This window comes from Plasmodium cynomolgi, chromosome 13 (assembly GCF_000321355.1).
Source record: "Plasmodium cynomolgi strain B DNA, chromosome 13, whole genome shotgun sequence".
In the NCBI taxonomy this organism is placed as follows: Eukaryota; Apicomplexa; class Aconoidasida; order Haemosporida; family Plasmodiidae; genus Plasmodium; species Plasmodium cynomolgi.
The window spans coordinates 2,058,458-2,081,041 of NC_020406.1; the positions used below are offsets into that span (position 1 = coordinate 2,058,458).

Genomic DNA, 22,584 nt, shown 5'->3' on the forward strand with positions numbered 1-22,584 from the left:
TCAGGGAGCGCAGAAGGTTTGGAAATTTTGTGCCATTCGAATGCATATATTGTACTCAAATGCGTTTACGCTATATGTAAAGCTTGACGTGAGAAATACTGGCGAAGTTTTGTCATGTCATGCGGGCGGTGTTTCATTTTGTTAAAAAGGAAAACGCGAAAACGGGCATTTTGCGCGTTCCTTAAAAAAGGAAATTGCTTGTATATTTGGCATTTTTGTTTAACGTTATGATGTTTTGTTTTTATTTAAAAAAAAAAAAAATAAATTGATGATAGTAGCAGAGGTGTCCCCATTCATTTCGACAGGTAGTGATATCAGGCAAGAGGAGGAAATATTTTTTAAAACGTCAGGAAACTGAATTACGTTTTATAATGGCCAGAGTTTAAGAAACGGCGGATGAACACAAGACTGCGTAGCCGGCGTATACACAATATATACGATTCACAAGAATGGGCTATTCGAATAACCGTTGAATTCGTGACGTGGATGAAACGAGAAAGAGTTCATTTTAATGGAATGCCAACCGGGAGCCTGCGTGCGAAAAAGATGAACTAAATTGCGCCTCGCGTAGTACAAAAGTACATAGACCAAACCTATGTGCGCGCTTGTGCAAATGCCCGTGGACGGCCCATACAATTACGCATACTTACCCTTGCCCGTGCCAACGAACGCCTAAATGACAGATTACTGGGTGAGCACGAAGAAGCATTATTGCGAAACGTGCAACTGCTGGTTGTCTGGGCACAAGGTGAACATAAAGAATCATGAAAAGAGCGCGAGGCATATCGAAAATTTAAAGAAAGTGATCAGCGAATCGTTTAAGAGGAAGGAACAGGAAACGAAAGAGAAAGAGTTCCTCGAAAGGGAGTTAAAAAAATTAGAAAATGTGGAAAAGAAATTGCTGTCTGATTTGAATAAAAATGAGATATCCCCTCATCGAAGCGGCGACATCAGTTTGAATGTTTCGAATGCGCATACCAACAGTAGAAACGGTTATCGGAGCAGCAGAAGCAATAATGAGCGAATTAACACAAGTAGTATCGCCTGTAGTGGTAACCCAGCTAGCCGCAAAAAGTGGGTTCTAATGATACATGAAAATACGGGTTCATTAGTATTCTTCAATAGACTGAAAAACGAAATTGTACATGAAAAACCAAATGATTTTTTGGAATATTTCCCCGAACATGAATCATTTGTTGAACAAAATGGATGGTACAAATACTTTGATTATAATTCTAACAATTTTTACTACTTCAATATTTACAGCTCGAAAAGTGTATGGGAGTATTCACTCAGCAGGATAAACAGCTTGATGGACTTTATCAATAGATGTGAACAGGGTGCACAGAATAATATGAGTTATGGTAATAACGCAGAAGTAGCAAGTCAGAGTATGGATGCGGGCCCCGTGGCCAGTCAGCATCATCTCCATTTGGGTGGACCCCCAATTTACGTAAATTATCCGCAAATGTTCACCACGCAGAATTACAATGTATATGCCAGCTACAATCCGTTAATCAATCCGGCAGAGACCGCGCTGCATATGGCTGAAAATACAAAAGAAGGAATGATTCAACAGCGCAGTAACAACGAGGGTAGTAATATTCCTGTTGGTGATGGGAGTCGTGTGAACAGTAGTACCAATTATGGTAAATTACACGATGCATCTCCAACCAAGTGGGCCAATCGGGTCGGTGAAAATGGAGAAAGAACTGCAAAAGAAATGGATGCTCAAGGGGGTGATACGAGTCCAGGGGGAAGCAATGAAATGAAGGAAGGAAATGCAAAGGAGAAGCCCCCATATGAAATGAGCGAAAGCGAATTTAAAAGGAGTAGTACACATTTTGAAGAGAAGAAAATAAAGGCGAACATTTCTTTATCGTTTAAGAGGGCAGAAAGCGGAGATACACCTCCGCATGACAGGAAAGAGGAGAAGGGAAAAAGTAACATGGGGGGAGAGGCCCCAATTGTGGAAAACAGTACCGTACAACAGGACGAGAGTGCTAAACCTGGCACATGGGAAGTCGTGGAGAATAATAATGTAGAGACAATTTCAAATGAACATATTGAACAAATTTTTTACAACGTCAAATCGAAGGAGGAAATTGAAAAGGAAAAAATTGCACAGCTAGAGGAAGATATTCGTTACGAATATTCTGAATATAATGAATTTTATATAAAAAAAAGAATTAGAAAATGAAGAAATATATTTAAACCAAGAATTCAAATTCGTGGAAAAACCTGTATATAAGAAAGCCATTGATAAGAATCGTGACAAAAAGGTGGACTTTGCCAAGCGCAGTATTAAGGGAATGAAGAATAAAAAAAAATTTCATAGAGCAAGACGAGCGTGCGTGTGTCTGTCTGTGTATGTATGGTGTTGTAATCCTCCAAAGGGGGATCGCCTACTCCCCATTTTGAAAACTCTCCGAAAAGTCCACAATTTTTTTTCCAATTTGAATGTGCCTATTGGTACATAAATGTATGTGTGCAAATATGTCTATACCGCGTGAACTGTCGTCTTTTTTCTTAAAATATGCTTTTTTTTTTTTGCGTTCAACCAAGTCGATAGTTTTCCCACTCAAAGGGGGAATTACTCAAAAGGGGGCTTTTTCTTGCACCTACGTTTTTTACTTATTTTTTTTGTTGTTGTTTTGTGTTTATTAAAGTGGTAAAAATAGGGTCTTTAATTTTTTTTTCTTTTAAATTGCACGTATGAATATACACATGTACAAATTTTTAGTAATGTCATAATAATTAAACATTTGAAAAAAAAAAAATGATAAAATTACAAATGTTTCCAGGATTAGATCAACAGGAATTGCAAAACGGGTTGCACCCATTTTGTAGGGGAATGTACACACTTGGTGAAGCATAACAGAGAAAGCACTTATTTCTTTTAAAACGTTACACATCATAGGAAGATTGTTAGTGGGGGGTTGCCCTAACACTTCATGAGTGTGTAGTACAAGCACATAAACGTCTTAGGGGAGTGTTGCCTGCGGAGGTGTGCTGAATTATAATGACGCTAAACATAAAATGGCGTAAATTTCGCAAGAGCGAGGGAGAAAGTTTGAGGCTGAGTTTTTATGTGATGCGTGTGGCGGCAAACGGTTTAAGCAGTGTACGGCGTGCGGTCCGTAAATGTTGCGGAAAAAAAAAAAAAAATTAAAAATATAAATATAAATGCATATCCATACATATACAATTTTAAAAAATGAACATTACCTTTAAGCACTTGAAATAATTTTCTTACGTGCCCTTCAGAATTATGGCAGAAGAAAATACACGTTAAACGCATGTCAATTTGATATACAAATCAAGGCAAAAAAAAAAAAAAAAAAAAAGTGAATTTCATCTTTGCATTAGATTGTTCATGCGTACTTAGAAATGTTCACCCTGATTAGGCAAATTTGAAAAGAGTAAGGGGGGGAAAGGCAAAATGCATCCATAAGGCCGCAAACTGTCCCTTTAGTGTTTGCGTTAAGGCATTATTCACAAATATGTACACAATGTACATTTGTTACAGTTGCCTCTTCACCTTTTTAAGAACGCTCTAGATAGTTAAGCAAGCGTAGTGGCACACAGTACGCAGTTATTATATTTTACAATCTGGGCTTTGCTACATATCAGAAATATTGGTAGTTTTTGAGAGTTCTTTTTTTGGGGGGGTACACATACGATTCACGGCCATTCATCATATCTGCCCATTTTCATCATTTCCGTGTACACATCGGTTTAGGGCTTTCCCGTAGGGCGAAGCCACGTTAGGAAGTGCGGCTGGCAAGCCAAGTTGCGAGGACTAGCGGCAAAGTCGCAGCACACGTACCGCTTCGCATACCGCTTGGCATACCGCTTAGCATACCGCTTAGCATACCGCTTAGCATACCGCTTGGCATACCGCTTGGCATACCGCTTTACATACCGCTTTACATACCTCTTCGCACACCGCAACTGAACTAACCGCTTTTGCCCGACAAAATGGAAGGCTTCGAAGAGATCGAGAACGCGTACAAGGAGATAGAGGACGAGATAATAAAGACGGTGGAGGGGCTATGCGGAGGTAATTATCTCCAAATCAAGGATGAAGTGATCATGCCACACATGAGCGAAAGCCTGATCAACAAAATTATCCTGTTGAACAGACACATCAACGATAACAGCAACGAAGAAGAATTCGAGAAGAAGGTGACGAACGAAAAGGTGATGCAAATAAATGACAAGTTGATATATCTAGTATGCGATTACTACATCAACAAAAAGGAGATTGACAATTTAATTAACTTTACGTCCAGCAATGAGAACTATTTTAATGTGTTACCCCAAGCGAAAACAGCCAAGTTGATAAGGAACATCGTGGAAAAAATCTCAAAAAAGATCAGGAATGTGAGTACGCTGTATATAATATTTAAAAAGTACATGAATTGGGCATATGAAAAGAAAAGGAATTTTTTAAGATGCCGGATAGAAGTAAAAATAATAATTTTGTTTATCCTAAAGCAGAAGTATAAAACGGCTCTGAGTTTAATCGAACGGTTGTTGAAGGAGGTGAAGAAGGTGGACGACAAAACGTTGTTACTCGAACTGTATATTGTGGAAACCAAAATTTACATGCTGCTAAAGAATTCGACCAAAATGAAAGCATCGCTCACCTTTGCTAAGAACATTGCCAATACGATAAACACGGCCATTTATATTAATAGCGAAATAGATTTACTTTCTGGAATATTATTTATATATGAGAAGGATTACAGAAGTGCCTACATTTACTTGTACGAATGCTACGAAACGTTGTACACTTATATTTATAATAGCCACAACAACACATTAGACTTTTTGAGAAAAAAAAATAACGACTTTTACGCAGTTATTATACATAACATAATTAACACCAGCACGATATCGTCGCAAAATAAAACGAAAAGTATAAGTCAAATTAGCCCTTTCTTACTCTCGTTCTACACTTTTTATGAGTACTACGATAGCAGCAACAGCATCCTAAATTTGGACGAAATGAATATTTGCTCAGGTAATGCCAACTTAATATACAGCGATGTAATATGTAATATCAGCTCGAGTTACCAAGAATTGGAGGAAGAAAAGGTGTACTGCATTACCAACCCAATTGAGTTAAATTATGAAATGATTAAAAATTTAACATTGGATAATTATGGCAATTTATTAGAAACCAAATCGAGTACCAACATTGTGGATAACTCTATTTTTATCTTTCCCGAAAATAGTTCCATATGTGGGAATTTTGGCTTGAATTTAAATATCGAAAATTTAAAAATTATCGTCCCTTTGAAGTACATGCTTCTTTGCAAAATCTTGGAGGAAAACAACAGGAAAGACATTAATAATATTTTGTGTGAACATAATAAATTAAATTACATTCCAAATAAAGAAATTCAAATTTTGCTGGACATATCCAAGTGTTACGAGAACAGGTCACTTGATGTATTTGAGAATATAATTAAAATTAATATTTTCCTGATAAATGTGGACAAAGTGATTTACAACTACTTGAAGGAGCTGTACGAACTGCTGCTGGAGAAGAATATTTTAAAAATTATCGAAGCTTATAGCTGCATCGACTTGAACTATATCGGCCAGAAACTTAACCTCGACTTGAACAAAATTATCTCCAAGCTGTCCGAAATGATCCTGGACAAGAAGCTGAATGCCACGCTGGACCAGAACGTGGGAATTTTGATTCTCTATGAGGACATGCCCGAGACGAAGATGTACCAGAACGTTCTGGAAATCATAAACAATTTGACCGAGTCGGTGGATATACTTTACCAGAAGGCGCAGCTGACGGTGTAGCGGTGTTACAGCGTTACAGTGTTGCAGTGTTGCAGAAGTTGGCTGTACTGCCCGAGGCACACCCACCTTGTGAACGATATGACGGGGGTGCATAAAACGGAAGGCCCCCTTTTGGAGAAGAGCCGTGCACCCATGGAGAGGACTCATAGCTGCAGTTCTCATTTTGAAGGGATAGATTTTTTAAGAAGACAGGTGTGCGCATTACTGCGCAGGTATGCACCGTTCATGGTGTTAAAAATTTTTTGCCTTTTTTCCATGCGCAGTGTGTAGAAGCATTTGGGCTGCCGCACCTTTTTGCAATTTTTAAATTTTTTCTGCAGTGTGTTATATCTTTCCATTCCATACTAAAAAAAAACAAATTATAAAATATGCACGCGCAGAAAAGAGTCACGAAATGGTGAAATAAAAGTGAATGAAAAAAAAAATAAAATAAAAATAATAATATATGTGTGGTAGAGAAAATTCCAATCAAAGAGTACGCTTCCAGGCGCAAGGTGTGTGTGTGTGGGGAGAGGGGCACTACTCGAGGTACCAGAACATGGGTCCTTCTCCCTTGGATCCATCTGTCCTTTGGGGCATCCAAGGGAACGAAGTGGATTTGTTCTTTATTATGTAATTACTTCCGTACATGCACATGGTGCAATAAAATAAAACGAATGACCATAAAAACCAGACAATTGATACCTCCACTTTGTTTGCATCTTTGAGGTGTTCCGCGTCTGGAACGATTCTCTGTGGGTGTTTTTGTTTTAACCTGTTAAACAAAATTAATCGAAAGACATCCGTTCGTTCAGGGCCGTGAAAGGCACTTCCTCTCATCTTACTCGTTTTTGAATTACCCGAGTTTAAATCATTCATTGTTATTATTTTTCCATGATAGGAACCATTTAGGTATGTAAACATATCATCTTGATCTTTAGCGGCAAGTGGACTGATCACTTTGGTTTTTTCCACTGGTTTTATAATATCTAGCAAATTCGATGGTGCGATATATTTCCATTGGTTGTAGTCATGCCATTTTCCTAAGTAAATGTGATTTCCTGCTAGGTTCCTTCTTGTTATGTTGAAAAGGCCCGACGCCATTTTGGTCTACTTGGGGGGTTCTTTCAGAGTGTGTTTTTTCTCTCGGGGGGTAGCGTAACACCGGTGATTATTCGCTCTTCGTGTCCTTTGAAGTACCTCTTTGGGCTGTTTTTCACTCCCTTTTGGTTACTATTCTGACCGTTTTGGTTTCCTTTTTTATAAGTGTTCGGTGGCAACGTTGATTTGATTATGCTCGATGCCGCTCGTTCGGGACGTTTCCTACCTTTTCGAAAGTATTTACGGAGGCCTAAGTCGTTCCTCAACCGCACATATATTTTTCCGTTAAAAATGTGTTTGCTTATCTTGGCTGGTAGAATGGCTAAATACGCGGGCGAAGAAGAGTGGTTGGGGGAGAGGGAGTGAGCTCTTCGCCATGCGCCTCAAAATGGAAAGGTTAGCAGCGTTAGGTGGATATAAATAAGTACATATGTACGTATGTATGTACGTATGTACGTATGCATGTATGCATGTTTGTACGTGGGTTGGATCTCTATCGCGCGAAGTGCTGACAGGCAAAACTCCCTTCTGTGCAAATCCTATTTTTCACGGTCACTTGAGAGGAGTTTTTAAATTTGAAAAAAGGGTAACTACTATCAGCTGGTACGCGAAAACGGAGAAAATAAAATGCGCACGTAAAAACCTTTTAAAGAAAAAATTTTTTTTTAACCAGTCACCAGCGTGCTGGCAATAACTGCACCCTTCCTCATCGCTACATTTCCATCAGTTGCGCAGGAGGGAAAGCGAACAATTAAAAATAGTTTGCTGGAGTACTTGGATACCCTGGAAAAATTTGCACCGCGCGGATGTATGTGTAGCATTTTGTATATGTGCCTTCATTGAGTTCATTACTTCGAAAAATTTTTTTCCCTGCGTGGAGTGTTACCTTTTTTTGATGCGTAAAATGTGCTATTGGGGGTTTTCAAAAGTGTGAGTTGTGTTATTGTGTTAAAAGAAGAGTTAATAATTGGGTACCAAATAAGTACGCGAACAGGTTGATTATTTTGCTGAGTTGTTGCGCACATGTACATGTATGAGCGGAATCACACTGCTACGCACGGTGCAAAACTTTCTGGAGAATCCGCCATTTTATCATAGTTAACCGCACGTATAGCCTTTCAATTTTCTTCTTTCCAATTTTGACTCTTTTTACACGACGATCTTCGAAAGGATCGGAGGCACACCAAAGAATGCGGTGTGTGCGGTAAGGCGTCACTCCACGAGCACATACAATGTTCTCAGTTGGAAATCCCTTTAAAGGGAAAAAAGTAACGATTTGGTTATATTCACCTTGTCAACATGGTTAACGTTGCGCTGCGTTTTTCATTGCCACATTGTTACGCTAAAGTGGTGGCAGTGGGGGAGGTAGTGAACAGAATTATGTATGTGTCGTGTTAAGTTAAACCTTTTCCCCAAAGGGGCAAAGACTTCATGCAGAATTGTGGTGTATCTCAAATTGAAGAAAAAGTGTTTTCAAAAAAAAAAAAAACGAGTTAACAAACACTGCAAATGACAAACAGATAGCATTGGGGTAGGATAAAAATGAATTAACGAATTATTGTTTGTGGAAGGTGTAAAAATAAAAGCGCCTGGGGATATCCCCAATGGACAGACAAAAAAGGAAATTAAAATGGACTTTTTTTTTTTTTTTACTCTCTTCCCATTATGAGCAGTAAATTGGGAGATGACCACACACGAAGGGGTGAGAATTGGCCAATGCGTAAAGGGGGGAAGAATGCCAACGTTGTAGTTCCCCCTAGGGGGATCATACCCACGTATGCACAACAAACCGAGTGGAATATCCCCTACTGGACATTTAAATCGTACGTAAAACTTGATACATCTAAGTTTAATATATTAACGAACGTGTCCTGCCCAAAGAAGTGTTTCAAGTTTGGAAAAGTTCTTCCTCTGTCTCCATTAACGAACTCTTTTATATACATCCCTGACTGCGCCAATAAATATAATAAAGAAAAATGCTCATGAACAAAAACGAGATTGAATTCAAAAATTTTCCTTTCCCGTTTTAGTAGACTCCTTCTATGGAGTACCCTTATTGGAGTTTTTTGTATCACGCTAATTACACACATGTCGTTTTTATCATAACTTAAAACGTCTTGATTTATTTTTTGTATTTTTTCTTTAGTCATTGGGGAGGAGTGGTATATAATGCATTTATAGGCCTTTTTTCTCTCTTCGCCATACTTCATAATTTTTTTTATCAAGGCATAATTTGTGCTAAAAGCAACGTTGCTGAATTTTACGTCCACAAGGTTGTTGATATTATAGTTTCGATTGGCATTCTGTGTGATGTTTTTTTTTAAGATATCCAAATTGGCCTCCTTGTTTGTGGGCACATATCCGTTAAGATGGTCACAATTGCCGTTTTGGGAGTTTTCCTTAGCATCATTTGGGTAAATAGGATCTTTTTTCCCAATTGGGTCAAAAATAACCAGTTCGTTCGCCCCGATGGATTCACCCGTTAGCAGCACTTCCAGCTCTTTATTGTAGTTACACGAAAGGTTCAAACTGTGTATCTTCTGTTCCTCCACAGTTTTACCCTTTGCTTGTTCTGCAAGAACTTTATGGGAGTCTAAATCGTACAACGAAATGGTTTCTTTTTTGTTTATCAGTGCATAGCTGTCGTTAATTCTTTGCGGGGGGGAATTATCCTCGTTCAATATGGATACGAGGTCTCTTACAGAATTGTCATCTGCACAGTTTTCTTTTTGAAGAAAGAGATTTATTTGATCTATTGTTTTAATTTCGAGGGAGTTACCACTAGCAGTGTCAGTTAATTCCATTCTTTTTAACTTATTAAAAAAGAGGTAAAAATTTAGGAAGGAGAATTTAGTTTCTTTCAGAACAAAGACGAAGGGTCTTCCTATGTTCATCATTCGCACATCTTTGTCTTCCCTTCCGGACGCCATAAACACCTCATTAGTCGATCGGAATGTTTTTTTAAAAATGTGATAAATGCATTCTTCCACTGACAGTGCACTTTGGGACTCATTATTTATGAACCACTTGGTTTGTGACATTTCTTTGTTATACTTATTGTAGTAGCCACATATGCATAAGTTGTTAAGCGATATGTATACGTCGATGGTTGGAAGTGGAGGGGAAGAGTCTAATTCCCTATTTTTCCCTTCATCAGACGCACTTGTGGAATTCGTTTTTTTTTCTACCTCTTCAGTTTCTTTCTCATTTTTGGCAAAATCGTCATTATCGTCAGCCTCGTCATTGTGCAATACTGCAGTTTCTTTATCCCCACCGCATTCATTTGTTATTTTCCTTTTTTTATTGTAAAGGTGATATTTTCGACTGTTACTTTTATGCGATGTTTCAGATGACTGACTGTTTTTTACCGTTTGGTGTTCACCTGTATGAGCATTAAAAATTAACACAGCTTGTTTGTACAAATTGATGACGAATTCAGTTTGGGCCACACTTAGGGACACACTATCACATATTTTATGGTAAAATGTTAGGTAAAAATAAATCAAAAAATATGCAAACGTCTTCTGGATTTGTTTACTCGAAATATTATTGTTTCTTCTTTTGGGAGGTATTAAAATGTACTTTTTTATACGTTCACAATTGCGGTGAAATGTGTCATGGGTAACATTTTCCGTTTCGCAAAAAATTTGATTCGTTTTGTGTAAGTAGAGGAAAAAAAAAACTATGTCAATATTGTTCAGAAGGTGAAGTAAATTTTTTATACTATTAAATACACTGTTCATATTTTTTTCCTCTTCTGCGCTGATAGGGAAATTTTCCTTTAACACTTCATGATGGAAACAACTATTTTTATTGTAAAAAAGTATCAAATCGATATTGTGTAGCCCGTTGCACATTTTGCATAGGTATAAATTCGTGTACACCTTCTTATACACATTTTGCAGGTCTCCTTCTTTCGTGTTTTTACCCTGATCCGCTATATATTTTGAAAACCATTTTTTATCATTGTCTAAAAAGATGTTACTCTTTTGGTTTTCTTTCACGTCTGGTGTGGCATGGTTAAAATCGTTTAAAAAATATCCGTCGAAAAATAGGTACGCATGGTCGCTTAGCGATTCTCCAGATAATGAACACCGATAGCAAATATTTTCCATTATTTTGTTTTGCGCAATGGGGTGGATGAACAGGTAGAGGCACGAACAATTTGGGGTATTGTGCGTGCGGTGGAAAATTTTAAAAAATGATTACACAAGTTGGAAGTGGTCATAACTGGGAGTGCAAAAAAAAAAAAAAAAGATTTACGTTCGCGGAGGTGTATACATGCATACATTACATTCCTGCGTGCTCACGTGCATCTGCACTTATGTAAAATTTTGTTCGTTCATTTTTGCGAGATGAAACAACTGCCGCGCTAGAACTTCATGGTCACAGGTGTACGTCAGAACCTTTCTTTGTCATAGCAGCTTCTACATATTTTAAAAATATTAACCCATTCGTCACTTTGAAGCGGTTAATTTTAAAGCATCGCCAGCGAAAAAAAAGGAAGCACAAATTGTTTTATGCGTCATGTATATATGTATATACATTTATATGTAGGCCATTTTGTGAACAAAAACTGATCTTATGGGGAGAAATGCAACTTCTGTTAAAAACGATAAAAGGACGAACTTGTTAGTTTCTATCCGTACAACCTGAGTGCGATAAAAAAAAAAAAAAAAAAAAAAACATGAAATAGTAGGGCAATAAAAATAAATCGTGTTCAGTGTTCAGCAGAGGGCGCTATTGCGAAATTTTATTTTTAAATTTACGTGTACAGCACAAGTGTAGTTATGTATTTTTTTAATTTTCTGTAAGTATTTTGTTTTAATTTTTTTTCATTTTATTCTCATTTATCTTGATTTTCCCACGAATTGTGCTTCACTTCTTGATTCCTGATGGTTCAGTATATATTTTTTTGCTTTACTTTTTCATATGTGTACATATATAACTATGGTTTCACATGAGTACAATTACGCATTTGCATACATGTGAATAAATATCTGTACACATGTATTAGCGTTTCGAAATTTTCTTCAGATCATGTTTAATGTACATTTCTGATTATGCGTTTTGATGTTAAAAACGCGTAAAAATATTTTTATTAGTACATCTGATTTCTGTACTATGCGACTTTTACTTGCTTTTATTTTAACCCCCAAAAGAAAGGTGTTACACCCTTTTTTAAACATGCCTTGGTGTTTATAACAAAATTTCATGCCTGTAGAAAAGAGCATACATTTATACACATATGTAAAATATACGTATCTTTTTTTTTATCTATTTTCTTAGAGTGCAAAAAATAAGCTTAACATTCTGCCAAAGAAAAGAGTAGCAAGAAAAAAATCACCCATCGGAATTTTTGTGCAGCCATATAAAATACACGGTGGAGGCACATACATAATCGCGTATCCCCGGAATTGCAAAAAAGTTCATGTAAATTTTCATCATAATGATACAGAATAATGAGTTGAATTGCAAACACTTCGATTTATTTTCTTATGAAGATCCTGAATTATGCGAGGAGGAAGATTTGTTTGAGTCTAACCAGGCACCTTGGTTTTATCACCTAACACACTGTAAAAAAAAAAAAAGAGAAAGAGATGAAACTAAATAAAATTTGAAAAAAAAAAAATTGTATGATGTGCATGTAAATCGAAGCAATGTGTGCATAGATGCATGGGTAAATAACCCCCCTGTGGAATAAGAAATGTCGTTGTTGTAAAAATGCGTTATGTGTTATTTGTGAAGTATGCGAGGGGGGAAGAGCAGCGTCATTTTCTTGTGTTAGCACGTGTATTAGGACATGGCAAAATGAGCGAACTTTTTTCCCCTTTTAGTTTTTTTTATTTTGCCCATATTAAAATTTTTTTTCCTTTTCCCATATTTTTTTGGTGCCACCTTCTAAAGTGCTAGAATTGAGAAAGGATGACTTCAAAAATATAAAAAGTATCGTGGAAAATGAGAAAAAGAGAGGAATCGAGTACAGTCATATATTAGACATAATAGACTACCAAACGTATAGTGACATCATGCGAAAAATAAATTCCAACATGAGAAATGCCTTATCTGTTTACTTATTTTCTTGCAAATATTTTTTAAGTAAATACTCCAAAAACACGGAATCCAACGGGCATGTGCATTTTGTCTTTGTGTTTGGGAACATTACGGCAGATTTGGTAAGAAAAATAAGGAAGGAAGCAGAGAAGTGCACGGATAGATACTCCTCTTCGCCTTTTTCACGAGCATTTATGGAGTTACTTTTTCACGTATCACTTTTTTTTCTACAGGATTCAGTTTGTTCGTCCATCATATATAGTTTTTTTTTGCACATATGGTATTCCTTAAAGAGCAAAACTGCCAAAGAGAAGAATTCAGATGTGCTGAAATTTTTTATCCCCGTGATTAACATTAAGAGGAGTGACATGAAGCTTAAAATTTTGGTAAAATGAGGCGTAGATTATACATAGACGCGTGGAATTATATCTCGGCGTGCACATTTCTACGTTGAGAATTATGCCTTTTTTTTTATCTTATTTTAATGGGTGCAAATTTGGAAGAGAAGAGTAACTACCTATAATGTAATCCTTTTTATTTTTATTTTTGTTTTTTTTAGATCAATTGGTGGCTAGAAAAATGTGAGATAAACAACCCGGAGGAAATCCTAGTCTTTAATGATGACAAGAATTTGCTAGAAGTAAGGCGTATTACAGAATGGGGCAGTGCGTAAAGGGGTGTTTTTTTTTTTTTGTCGCCTTATTAAAGCATTACCATCCTGTATGATTATTTTGTTGTGCCTCTTCAGTTACGTGCAAATTTGGATCTCTTTCTTCTTCTCAGGTTCTAAAAAACGACAACAAGTACGACATATGCTTCGTTGATTTTAATGACTTCGAGCCGAATAACTTGTAGTAAGTTCCGTGGGGGGGATTTCCCTTCGTTTAATTTATCACTGTGTAGTGTGCAGAGGAGACCTGCGAAGATGTAGCGAAATAGCATCTTGTATAGACACATGAAAAATGTGCATACGTGCATTTGGAAGTGTCGTATTGACGAGTAATCGGTTCGCCCATTCCCCTTTTCAGCAACATAAACAACGTGAAATCCATAATTGATCACCATATGCTTAAGGAAGAGGCGAAAAATAAAAGAATAACAAAATCGATTTACCCCATTTATGTGTGCAGCTGCATGGTTATCATAGCCTATTTGGTAGGTTGAAAAGACACAAAGAATGGGCATATAAACGGAACAAAGTGAAAGGAACAATATTGACTCATTGCCTAAAATTTTCTTTTCACTTCAGTATAAGCATTCGAGCGAATTTCTTGGGATACCTTTCATTAACAAAAATATGATGTGGCTGATATATGGGACTATACTAAGGGGTTATTTAAAAAAATTGCAAAATTTGACTTAATTTGCGCTTGAATTGGGATTTATGCGGATCTTCCTTTTAGAGCTAATTCGTACATGTTCAGATCGCAAAAGAGTTCATATTTATGTTCGTATAAATGAATGTAAATGTGCATCCTTTTTTTTTTTTTGCCCCCTTGTAGATTCTAACAATTTCGCAAAAGGGGATTTTGGAAAACGATGGATACAACCGTAATTCATGAGAAACGTGAAATGAGCTATACAAATGAACTCTGTAGAATTTAATTTGTTGTAGCCTCATGTGAGAAATGGTTACGAGGGATAAACTCTTATACTCAGTGGAATTATTCCTTTTTTTTTTTTTTTTATTTCCGTTTTTAGGGACTTAAGCATTTTCTTATCCTTAAAAAGATTTTTTCGAATATCAAACAAAATGGACATATACATTACGTACAGTTTTAACATTATGAGATTTTCTATAAACTTAAAAAAATTTGTAAGTTGCAGAAAAGAGGAAAAGCCAGAAATTACGAAATGAGACCTAGTTGTGAAAAACACTTGCTGTTTACCCGTTTTGGATAAAAATAGAACAGAATAAAATTGAAGAGAACGACATGAAAAGGAAACACCATTTTTTTTAGGATAAGCATTTCTAAATGTTAATGTATGGACCTTTTTTTTTTTTTTTCTATACCTCATTTCAGGGAATAGAAAACCTTTTGTTTGCCGATTACAAAGACTATAATTATGAGATTTTAAAGAAAAAAATAAAAGTAAAAAAAAAAAAAAATGAGGATTCCCTATTTGAGATGCTGAGAATGTTTTACTGCACGTTGCAACTTTGTATAATTTTTTTATTTTATTTTTTTTATTTTTGTTTTTTCTTTCAGATGAGAATTGCGTCCATAGATTTTAGTATAGATTTGCTATTTTCCAATGAGGATGTTAACCGTTTGGTTCATAAATTAGTAAGCGTTGAGGAGAATTCGAAGCAGAGACATAATGGCCCCCCAGTTTATCTAACCACATGTGGCTAGGCGCATTTGCGCATATAGACATGTGGAATGTTTTGATACTATTAAGAAACATAATTTTGTTACCTTCCTCCTTTTTTTTAGCATGAGTTGTGTGCTGAAAACAACTTTTCCATTTTTATATTAATCGGATCTTATTTAAATAATTATAGTAATACAGGAAATGTTGAAAAGGTTGAAATGGGTATAGAGTGAAGGTAAAATGATCATTTATATATATTTTTCTCTGTGTGTGGCTCTTTTTCGTAGGACTATTTAAAGACATGGGAATCTTCTTTTATAACAATGAAGTGAACAAGGATGGTAATCCATGAGGAGGAAATTATCTTAAGTCATTTGTCTATATGTTCGTTCATAATGACAGCTTTCACAAATTCGTATTTCCTTTTTTCCTCTTTTCCTCTTTTAAGATTTAATTAATGCCTTGTTTTTGAACAAAGACATTAAACTTTCCAAGAAAGGATGTAAAAATATAACCTGGGGAAATGATTCGAAAATATTTGACACCTTCCAAATTGTAATTAGACCTTTTTTTTTTCCCCCCTCCTATTGGAATGATATGTGCCCTCTTAACCATCACCACTATTTCGCTTTGCTTATTTTTTTTATTTTTTTTATTCCCCCATTTGCAGAACAATCAGTGCTACTCCCGAAAAAGATTAGAGTATTTTTTATCTGAGTATTTTTTTTCACATGGATAAAAGTTTGCATATTTTTTTGTATATGTTTTATGAATACCTACATTTAGTGTTGCACAATTTTTAATGTTATGCCTTTGGCTTTTTTTCTGCATATAGCCAAAGCCGCAAAAGCTGAAAGAAAAAGTGAGAAAAATGAGAAAAATAAGAAAAAATATAAAAAAACGTTTATTGATTTTCGTGAAAGCGCGAAAGATTTATTTTTTTTTTTTTTTTTTTTCAAACAATTTTTTTATTTTTCTCCTTAAATGTGACAAGGGTAAATTTCCTTTTTAAAGTAGCAATATACAAAATTTACGAAAGGGGGAAAAGACAGTCATCGTTACGACTGCCAGCAAAAATGCGTAAAAATTAGAAAATGTATGCTTAAATAATTGTATGAGCATAGGGAAAGAGAGAAAGAAAAATTTTAACCACGTGTACGCGTGTACACGTGCACATGTCTAAGTAGGCCTATATAAATGTTCCTCTAGCAGGAAAGGGGCAGATGCACCGTCCAAGGTAGACTGCTATTGTAAAGTCAAAAATAATCTTTAAAAAGATAAATAATTTCTGTAAAGAGAAATCCTTCCCCCCTTCCCCAATGTTATAACACATGGATAAAACTAGCTCAAACGTGGACATCCCTAATGACATTCCAAAGAAAAAGGATAAGCAGGAAGTTCCTGCTTCGGAATGCACACAAAATGAAATTTTAGAAAAATACGACATTTTTTCGAATGTGTACACCTCAAGCGATAACCTGAGTTTTGTAGATAGCGAGGAAGACACCTCATCTAAAAATTTAGGTTTCTTGGAATTTTTTCTCCTCGATTGCACTATGATGAGAAAGCTTCTATTTGTTAAACCAACGCTTTTTCTTTTTATATGTCCATTAGGCATGACAATTTTTGCCCCCGCATTTTGATTTTCAACCCTACGTGCAGATGACTTGAAAAACAAAAATATTTTGAGCCTAACTGTCCACAACATCATAAATATATACCCCAACAATGAGAGGAACAGGGAGTTTAAGAAGTACAAGGTTGTCGACCATTTTTAAACACCCCTTTTTTTTGCGCGCTCTTAGGGGGATATGCAAGTATATATATACATATATATGTAAATGTGTAGTAGTACCTGTGAGGAAGGGACGATTGCACAACTGTGAAAGTCCCCCTTCGCTCTTACCTGCAGCAAAAAAAAATTGAGGAAAAAAGGAAGAAGGAGTACGATGAAGAGAGGGAGATAGTCGAACAAAAGAAAAAAATATATGAAGAGAAAAGACAAAAAAAACTGCACATATATAACGTAGAGAAAAAGAAAAAGAAACTAATAGAAAAGGAAAAATATAATAAGGAAAATATAGAGTATAATTATTTAATGATCTCAAACCATTTTGAATATTTAATGGAAAATGGGAAACACAGTGACATTTACTTTTCCTTTCACGATATGTACATTTCCCCCATGAGGTTGTACTACTTTGCCAGTACAAGTGTGGATCAAATTTACTATTTAGGTAAATACGCAAGAGGGGACAAAAAGGGAAAAGTCTCTTCAAAAATGGGTGCAGTGGGTACATATATGTTTGTTTGTAGGCATATGTGTTTTCATGTGTGTTTGCTGTGTACTACCTAAAACTTCTCTCTCCCCCCCTTTTGTCGGCACTTTTAATGTGCGCCCCAGATTTATCACGAAAGTGGCTTCCAGACAACTATGTCTCTATCATACTTGAATTGTGCTCACGCAAAAGGGTTAAAATTTTGAATTTGTCCTTCAACAAAATAACCTTCAAGGGGTTAGGACACTTCACCAAGTTTTTATCGGTAACGTGGGAGAGGCAAAAAGAAAAAAAAAAAATACATAAAATAAAATAAAAGAACTCACGATGTATAGCTTATAATGATGCACTGGGAGAGGGGTAAATACGGACCACTCCGAAAGGGCCGACCAAACCAGTAACGCATTATCTCTTCATACTACTAATTTGTAGGAGAACAAAGCGCTGTTTTGTCTTAACCTGGAAAATAACGACTTAACAAACAAAGGTCAAAATGTTCATGAGCTCAATAAACTTTTCGAGTCTATAAAAAATAATAAAGGAATAAAAATATTGAATTTGGCTAACACAAATATGGACAAGGTAGCCCTTCTGCGTGTCCCCAAAAAAGATGATGAAAATTTCTGCCCAACGTTGAGTTACTGTATGCATATATGTGGGAACAATTTTTGTTAACGTTTCAGAGCAATGCGGAGAGTTTGTGCGAAATGCTAGAGGCGAACAATTCCATAATCGAAATGAACTTTGAGAATAGTAATTTTAGTAAGTTATAGCATTGTTGATTGTCTGCCTGCAAGGGGCATGGACGTAGAAGCGCTTGCCTTTTGTTGAGCTTCGTTTGTCCCATTTCGCTCCGTTTCGCTCCATTTGGTACCTTCTCTCCTCTCAGCGCGGGAGCAAAATTGCCAAATAATTAACTGCCTAATACGGAATAAAAACATATGGCTAAAACAAGCCGAGATAGAAAAAGAAGAAAATGATAAAATGGAAAAGGAGGAAAGCTACATGCACGCGTACCTTATGTCCGTCGAGTCGTCCATGTAATAATTGAAATAAGGGGAAATTAAAAAGGCAGAGGAATAGTACATCTTTTTTTGTCCACACATATGCATATGCCTGCGGAGCATATCATTGTTCCTACTTTAAAGGGTTCCATTAAATTCGTTTGACATAACAAAATTGCTCATTTGTTACTTCTTATCTGTACATTTGTCCATTTTACGACACCTTTTGCCATTTCACCCTTTCAGAATTGAAATTGAAAATAGGGAAAACCGAAGAAACTTGAATAAAATGGTAAAAAAAGGGGAAGCAGTTGAAAGGAAAATCCACCAGACAATTCGCTGCATGCATGTTTTGTTTTTACATACCCCTCTATTTGCACACACATATTTCTGTAATTCCAAAAAAATACAGATATACGTTAATATGTGGAGAGACGAAATAAAACAAAAGGAGTTGAAGGAAGAAGCAATTCTTGAAACCCTGGAGAAGGTACTGATGTTCATTTTTCCGGCTACTTTTTAGCCAAATAGTAGAAGTGGCGCTAAGGCATTTGTGTGTGCATGTATATGCACATATGTGCGCGCCACTACCAACTGGTTTTCTTTTTTTGCACATAGGAACATGAGAATAGGATGAAAAATGCCAGGAAGAAAAAAAAGAAAAAGAAGAAGAAGTGAAAATTTATTAAGGACCCTTCCTTTCATGTCCTACTCTTTTTATTAAGAGTGATATGGATGTAGTTGTACACACGCGAAGCTTCTCTAAATGTGGACAGCTTAAAATGGTGATTCTCCTTTTTTTTTTGTCTTCTTTCTTAAACAGTTCATGTTGTTTTAATGCAGATTAAGCAGAACTCCTCACCGGAGCTCCGCCAACTCGCTAGTAGAACAACTCGAGCGCAAAAATGATCGTAGAAATGATGCGCAGTTTTATCTTTCTAAACATATCCGGCCCTAAATTAACTTTCACGTTTAATTATGGACGATCATTTTTTTGCGTGCCCAAAAGGTTCCCCTCTTTGGTTCACTTGGTTATTTTTATAATAAGGTCGTCTCGCAAAAACGTTTTAGTTATATTATAAAAAAAAAAAAAAAAAAAAAAGGGGGGAGAATTCACGAATGCCTATGTTAATTTGTTATAATGATTTTCAAATTTTTATGAAAATTGAATAAACATATATAGGCAAATGTGCACATATGTATAATACGTAGGTGCGTACATGTGTGAAGTGGCATACGTGTGTGGACGCACATCCATACGCACAGATTCGTACATGTGCAACGATCCATACAAGTGCACAGATCTGTAGATGCACAAAGATTCACACATGTGCAAAAGCACTCGCACTCATGCAACATATATATTCACATAGTATACATTCACAAATGAAATGGTCGAATGTGTGATCTTCCTTCTTTTTTAAAATAAATTCATACAAAATACATATGCTACTTAAAATCTCATGGATATGACTCCAATATAAATATGTGACAAGAGAAAACTGAAACAATGGAAAAGCAAAAGGAAAGGCGCAGGATGGGGGGAGAGAAATGAAAGACTTTATGAGCACAAAAATATTTTGTGTGTTCAGGCAATTAATTACACATAATTTAATGAATTAAACTTTTAATGATGACAATGTCTATATATGTACACTCACATATTGCATGAAACGATACATACACATATGTTTCAAAGTTATGTTAAAATATAATATGTATTCATTTATGTAATTTATTTTATTTTATTTTTTTTTTTTATGTCATTTTAACAGCAAAGGTATACTCTTGAAAACACCAAATACATAATATTACACATACCCAATTTTAATATTCCCATTACAATATGGTTTTATTCAAATTGTCTTAGGCAATATAGGTATTGACAATACTTGCTGATAAGTAACAAAAAATAATTTCTAGAAAACATAACTCACGCAAATGATGGCTGTGGGTTATGTTTGGACTAAAAAAAAAAAAAAAAATAAAATAAATAACTAAATAAAATAAATATTATACTAACATATACAAACTGAAAAAAATGGAGCCCTCCTTGGTTTGAAGTATTCGTATGAAGAAATATTCATTGGTATTTTTCTTATTACGATTGGGTGATATTTATTGGTGGATTTATTTTATTTTATTTATTTATTTTTTTTGACACAATAAAAAAAAAAATTGGTCTCCCATTTTAAGATAACATTTCGGACGAACATACCTGCTCACAAAACATGACTTTAATCGTAATCTTTAATAATGTTGTTTGAAATTAAATACTCCTTCTGGTCATCATACATTTTAAGCCTCTCTTTTGCGTATAGAAAAAAATCAAATTCGTTGTAACTTTTGGTTTGATACCCTCTAATGATGGACCAGAATCCCCATAACAAATGAGCACCCAACGCTTGAACCTCCACTGCCTCTAATATTTGATCAATTAATTTGGGGGTTGGTGCGACATGAGATTTGTCCAGATAATTTGATAAATATGCAGTGATAAACAATTTCCTGTTATCATAGGAAATGTATTTTTTCTTATCAATTGCAAAAAAGGGATAAGAGCTTACAGAATAATCTATGGATGTTTCGATGAAAAAGTTGGCTATATCTGTTGCGAGAAAATTAAAGCCTGAGTATTCAAAATCAATTAGGCGTAAACACTTATTGGTGTTAATAATGTTGTTTTCTTGTAGGTCATTATGGCAAAAAACGATGGAATTCGCTAAATTGTCTGACTTGGAGTACACACTCATAAATTTAATAAACTTATCAGATTCTTTGATATACTTATGAATATCACAATTGTACTTTTCTATATTTTTATATTTGAAGAGCTGATTTTTCCATTTTTCCATCATTTTAAAGATACACGGTGTTCTATCCCAGTGTTCAGGTAAATGGCGTTTCCGACTGAGGGTATGAAATTTACCCAACACATTTGCAATACCAATTAATATGGTTGGGTTTTTTAAATCATCAATTCGGAGAGGATCCCCATAAAGCCATTCCTCTATGCGTCCCCCATTAAATGTGTTTAGCAACTGGGGAGCTATTTTATATTTGCTCATAGTTTTGTACACTTCAAATTCGGAGATTGTATTGTACAACTCGTCAACGTGTTTTCCATAAATCCTAAATAAAACACGTGTCCTTATGGAATGATAATTGTTTGCTGTTTCTTCTTTTAGTCCCACCTCAAATAACTGGTTGGTTAGTCCACTTAGTATCTGCTTAACCCTTAAATTATCTTCGGTAAAATGGTGCCACTCTGGTATTTTCTCCAGGCATATCTTTTTAATATATAACGGATCCGTTAGGTCCGAAAATTCTTGGGCACACAATGGTATGTCGTTTTTTTTATTAACTTCTTGTAAAGGAAATGGATTTTTGGATATTTCTATTTCCTGATTTAGCTGAATAGTGCTATACATTTTTAAGTCTTCAGGACAACAGATGGTTCCATTGGGGGCCGCTTTCAAATTTCCATTTTTCGCGTTTTCAACATTTGATAAATTATTTTTATCATTTTTAATATTTTCATATGTCCTGCTGATACTTTCCATTTTTGCTTGTTGGCTGTAATACGTTATTCTTTGAATTTTTCTCCTTTTTCTTCTCAAGTGTATTGAAATGTGAAGGGGGTGCAAGAAGCGTGCATATATGGAGTTCATATAAAACATGCGCGTGACGCGTGCAAATAAGGGGTGCAAATGAAGGGTGGCTGTACGGCATAGACGTAAATTAGTAGCTATCACGCGTGGCTGTAATGAGCGGCTATAACGAGTGATTACAACGAGTGGCTATATCGCGTTGTTTAATCGCGTTGTTTAATCACGCTGTTTAATCACGTTGTTATATCGCGTTATCATAACGCGTGCAAACGGTTACGCTATTTTTGAACGACGTTTTACAGATGTTGCGTTTTCAAAAATCCCGAACTAAATTATGGAATTTTTAAGTGCACAAGCACACATGTAAGCACATATAAACAAATAACAAAACAGTGCGCTATGCATACACAT

At 35.7% G+C, this 22,584-nt stretch overlaps 7 protein-coding genes across 7 annotated transcripts; 4 read left to right on the forward strand and 3 right to left on the reverse strand.

Moving 5' to 3' along the window:
• Window positions 1-676: 676 nt before the first annotated feature.
• Window positions 677-2,200, forward strand: PCYB_135390 (hypothetical protein; the record flags this gene model as incomplete). The annotated part of the gene is made up of 2 exons (XM_004224564.1): window positions 677-1,378; window positions 1,484-2,200. 2 exons carry the CDS (start codon window positions 677-679, stop codon window positions 2,198-2,200), a joined length of 1,419 nt encoding a protein of 472 aa, XP_004224612.1.
• Window positions 2,201-3,981: 1,781 nt separating this feature from the next.
• PCYB_135400 (proteosome subunit) lies at window positions 3,982-5,829 on the forward strand (the record flags this gene model as incomplete). The annotated part of the gene is made up of 2 exons (XM_004224565.1): window positions 3,982-4,470; window positions 4,504-5,829. 2 exons carry the CDS (start codon window positions 3,982-3,984, stop codon window positions 5,827-5,829), a joined length of 1,815 nt encoding a protein of 604 aa, XP_004224613.1.
• Window positions 5,830-6,348: 519 nt separating this feature from the next.
• PCYB_135410 (hypothetical protein) lies at window positions 6,349-6,912 on the reverse strand (the record flags this gene model as incomplete). Its single annotated transcript, XM_004224566.1, has 1 exon — window positions 6,349-6,912. The coding sequence occupies one exon, from the start codon at window positions 6,910-6,912 to the stop codon at window positions 6,349-6,351; it is 564 nt and encodes a 187-aa protein (XP_004224614.1).
• A 1,802-nt stretch (window positions 6,913-8,714) lies between these two features.
• On the reverse strand, window positions 8,715-11,024 carry PCYB_135420 (hypothetical protein; the record flags this gene model as incomplete). Its single annotated transcript, XM_004224567.1, has 2 exons — window positions 8,715-10,291; window positions 10,361-11,024. 2 exons carry the CDS (start codon window positions 11,022-11,024, stop codon window positions 8,715-8,717), a joined length of 2,241 nt encoding a protein of 746 aa, XP_004224615.1.
• A 1,334-nt stretch (window positions 11,025-12,358) lies between these two features.
• PCYB_135430 (exopolyphosphatase) lies at window positions 12,359-15,512 on the forward strand (the record flags this gene model as incomplete). Its single annotated transcript, XM_004224568.1, has 11 exons — window positions 12,359-12,485; window positions 12,817-13,085; window positions 13,197-13,349; window positions 13,523-13,603; window positions 13,747-13,817; window positions 13,992-14,118; window positions 14,213-14,326; window positions 14,717-14,779; window positions 14,988-15,056; window positions 15,174-15,251; window positions 15,402-15,512. The coding sequence occupies 7 exons, from the start codon at window positions 12,359-12,361 to the stop codon at window positions 14,324-14,326; spliced, it is 942 nt and encodes a 313-aa protein (XP_004224616.1). The 3' UTR covers window positions 14,717-14,779; window positions 14,988-15,056; window positions 15,174-15,251; window positions 15,402-15,512.
• Window positions 15,513-16,500: 988 nt separating this feature from the next.
• On the forward strand, window positions 16,501-18,602 carry PCYB_135440 (hypothetical protein; the record flags this gene model as incomplete). The annotated part of the gene is made up of 7 exons (XM_004224569.1): window positions 16,501-16,803; window positions 16,942-17,039; window positions 17,192-17,516; window positions 17,684-17,823; window positions 17,991-18,140; window positions 18,242-18,320; window positions 18,448-18,602. The coding sequence occupies exons 1-7, from the start codon at window positions 16,611-16,613 to the stop codon at window positions 18,600-18,602; spliced, it is 1,140 nt and encodes a 379-aa protein (XP_004224617.1). The 5' UTR covers window positions 16,501-16,610.
• Window positions 18,603-20,799: 2,197 nt separating this feature from the next.
• Window positions 20,800-22,125, reverse strand: PCYB_135450 (choline kinase; the record flags this gene model as incomplete). Its single annotated transcript, XM_004224570.1, has 2 exons — window positions 20,800-21,096; window positions 21,130-22,125. The coding sequence occupies 2 exons, from the start codon at window positions 22,123-22,125 to the stop codon at window positions 20,800-20,802; spliced, it is 1,293 nt and encodes a 430-aa protein (XP_004224618.1).
• Between the last annotated feature and the right edge of the window lie 459 nt (window positions 22,126-22,584).